Source organism: Alligator sinensis, unplaced genomic scaffold (genome assembly GCF_000455745.1).
Source record: "Alligator sinensis unplaced genomic scaffold, ASM45574v1 scaffold234_1, whole genome shotgun sequence".
NCBI lineage: Eukaryota > Metazoa > Chordata > Crocodylia > Alligatoridae > Alligator > Alligator sinensis.
Genome location: NW_005842334.1, coordinates 807,612 through 811,276, shown reverse-complemented (window position 1 = coordinate 811,276; position 3,665 = coordinate 807,612). Strand labels below are relative to the sequence as shown.

General features: G+C 45.6%; 1 protein-coding gene across 1 annotated transcript in view; it reads left to right on the top strand.

Annotated features, from left to right (window-relative positions):
• CACNB2 (calcium voltage-gated channel auxiliary subunit beta 2) overlaps positions 1-3,665 on the top strand; it is a 175,289-nt gene that overhangs the window by 116,558 nt on the left and 55,066 nt on the right. Inside the window, exon 4 of the mRNA XM_025210095.1 lies at positions 2,455-2,591. Within this exon, the coding sequence (XP_025065880.1) occupies positions 2,455-2,591 (137 nt within the window). The remainder of the gene's footprint in view (positions 1-2,454; positions 2,592-3,665) is intronic.

Sequence of the window (3,665 nt, the reverse complement as noted above, 5' to 3'; positions counted from 1 at the left end):
CGCACGTGGCTGCATGTACGGACATTCCTATAGGGTGCGTTTACACATGGCTGTGCTTTAGTACTTCCTTTTGGAAGTACTGAAGCATGGCACATAACCGCTCGTACTGCACCGTGCGCATGGTCCACGGTTAGATTTCACTACTATGTCACCATAGCAGCATGCTACAATGGGGAGTGTGCCACTATGGTGATATAGCTGCTGATCATGTGTCGACCCATGCAATCACTGTGTCACTGTAGCATGCTGCTACGTCACCTTAGGGTGACATGTAGACATGCCCATAGAGAAGTAGGGCTGGAAGGGACCTCCAGAGGTCATTTAATCCAAACCTCTACCTGAGGCAGGAACATCCGTATCCAAACCATCCCATACAACCATAAGCTAAACTCTACATAAGACTACCCTCAACCCTGACACAACATAGACCTAACACCCTAACCTACCATAGGTAAAGCAGGAGGACCACAACAGCCAATGTCCTGTTTCTATAAAATGTTTTCTCTATATGATCAACAGGTCCCAGGTAGAGAGCCCACCCCTCCTACCCCCCACAGAGGAAGGTAAAGCCCCCCACAGCCCATACCAATTTGATCATGGGATAAAATTCCTTCCTGACCCCAAATATGGTGATTGGTGTGACCCTGAGCAGAGGCAAGACCCTGCAGCCAAGAACCTCTGAGTTTTGCTCCTAGCAGGAGAATCAGCACACCCCAATTGAAGTCCCCAGCCCTAGCTGTAGCTAATACCCAATGCCTTTGGGGAGGCTTAAAACACCCTGACACCTATATAGGCCTGGTAGAATTTGATTTTTTTTATACAATTTTAATGGCTAAAATTGATGCTCATTTTTAAGCATTTATTTCAATTTTTATTGATTTAAATTAAATGAATAACATAAAGATCTTCCACCCCCAGATGCAAAAAAAACCCCAAAAAGGCAAAGAAAACACCAAAACTTGTATCCTTTCTAATTGGAGTCTTTCTCGCTATGTAGCAGTTATCACCAGTAGGTGGCTTCACATCTTTTTACAATCTCTCTGCAGCTGAGTTGTCCCACTCAGGTGTCTGGAACTCCCCGGCACTACTTTGCACACCTTCCTCCACAGCTGCTGCTTCCCGTCTGGCTCAGATATTGTACCACCCCCTTCTTCCCCTTTGAGTTTCCAGTAGGGGTTTAAGTACCCTGTTATCTTCCTCTGGCCCACTTCTCAGCGCCTGTGGATGAGCAGCTAATTGCTTAATTAACGAGTCATTGGGCTGCCCACTATTTTTCTCTTTAAAGAGACTGGGCCCTCTATACTCCAGTCTGACTCCCTTCTGTTTTTCTCTTCTCTTTTTGATTATTAAAGATGGAAATATTTTTTCATGTGTCTATGAGTGTGAGGTGAAATCAACATTTATCAGTCTTTACCGATTAAAAAATCAAATCCTGCCAACCCTACACACACAGCAGAAAAAAAAGGAGGGAGGCAGCAGGAGCAATCAGTAAAACTCAGAAGCATGGGAAATACTCATTGTAGAAAATAGGCATAGCTACGCCTAGAGCATCCCCAACCAGTGGCTGTCCAACCTCTTCTTGAACACCTCCAGTGATGGACAGTCCACAACATCCCCAGGCAATCTGTTCCACTGCCTCACTATTCTCACAATGAATAAGTTTTTCTGGATATCCAATCTAAATTCACTTTGCTACAACTGAAACCACTGACCTGCATCCTCCTCTCTGCAGCAAAAAAGAAAAGGTACTTTTCCTTTTCTATATGGCATCCCTTCAGGTATTTGAAGACTGCTATCCTGTGCCCTCTTCAGTACCTTTCTGCAAGCTGAAAATGCTTAGGTCCTTCACCCTCTCCTTAGATGACTTGCCTTTCAAGCCCTTGATCATTTTGTCAAATTAAATTAAAGTTTCTTGACAGATAACTTGCACATTAAAATGTGAAAATATGGTTATTATATTTTATGTAAAGACTTCAGTCTTATGAGTACATAAAATTCATGGCAGCTGCTTGAGACCGGCTTTGCAAATTGTTACAGGTGATTGGGATAGAAATATGGAAGAAGTATCTAGTGTCCACCATTGAGAAACCAAGGTGCAGGGAAAAAGAAGGAACACTGCCATTTGAAGAGTTAGAGGGAGCAGTATGTAAAATAAAGGGATAAAGCCGGTGTGGTGGGAGGTTTAAGAAGAGTGATGAAGATTAGAAAGGCAAGTTAGTGATTTAGTACAATAACATTTAATCATTTACAAGTTACAATTATTTTTTTAAATGTGCTTCTGCAGATTTCCAGGATTCTTCATTACTATTACATGATAATGTAATACAGTGACTAAGAGCAAGGAGAATTATTAAAAAAAGAATTGACTGAAAATTTAAAAATGAGAACAAAATTAATTTATAATGTAATTGATTTTTTAATAAATGTATTTTTTGTTTCTTTTTTCTTTTTTAGAAATTTAACAATGACTGGTGGATAGGACGGTTGGTGAAAGAAGGCTGTGAAATAGGATTCATACCAAGTCCAGTCAAATTAGAAAACATGAGGCTACAGCATGAACAAAGAGCAAAGCAAGGAAAATTCTACTCCAGGTACTTAAAATAAAGATATTTATTATGTATATATGTATTATCCTTGTGACAGCTGAGAAATCAGAAATGGAGAGTCTAAGTATCCAGTATTTCTGTACCTTACTCTTTAATAAATATAATTATCACCAGGGATCTGGGTTTTCCATTTTCCATGGAAAAAAAAGCCCAGGGATTTTCTTTTTTAACCAAGAAAAATGTGGATTTTTCATTTTAGCAGAGAAACATGGATTTTCCACTTTTGCAAAGAGCTCTCTGCAAGCTGGCAGAGTTCCAGCCTGCAAAGGGCTGGGGGAGTGGGAGAAGGGGATCAGGCAGGGGGCGCCATTCACGTGTGTGTACTCACACATGCACATGGCCGCCAGGCAGCATGGAGAGCAGCACCTACAGGTAAGTCTGGCAGAGGTCAAGGGGGGATTGAGGCCCCATTGGAAGGAGGGAGTTGGGAAGGGCTGGGGCTGCTGTCACTGCCCAGCTTGGGGTAGTGCATGGGGCTTGGGGCCCCAGGCTGGACTGCAAAGCTGTAGGGCCCAGGTAGGGAGCAGGATGGGGCTGTGTGGGCAGCTTGTGCAGGGGGTATGGAGCTGGCTCCCTGCAACTGTATGCACTTGCAGGGCGGCAAGGGGGCACACGCCCCCCAGATCTATGTGCTGGGCTTGACTGGGGGTGGGTGTGGGCTGCCTGCTGTGAGCTTGTCTCCCCCTGGAGCCTCTGCAGTCCAGTGGGTGAGAACCAGTGCAGCAGGGCAGAGCGAGGCGGGGACAACTGTTGCTGCTGAAAGCCTTGCACTACCCTGGTGAGGCGCTCCCTGCCTGCCAGGCAGCAGTGGGGGCAGTGGCACAGAGTTGTAACCCTGGCTGCTGCTGGACGGACAGGAGGCAGCTTGCCATAGTGCCATGGGGCTCCCAATAGCAATGAGCTTCTCTGCCCAGCCCCGCTCTGCCCTGCCATGCAGGGTCCCGCCTGCTGGGCCCTGGAGGCCCTGGGGAGGGGGCAGCAGGGAGGGGAGTCTGAGCCTGTAGCGACCAGCCCACATCTGACCCCCCAAGATGGGATCTACTTCAGCTGTGCCACTTG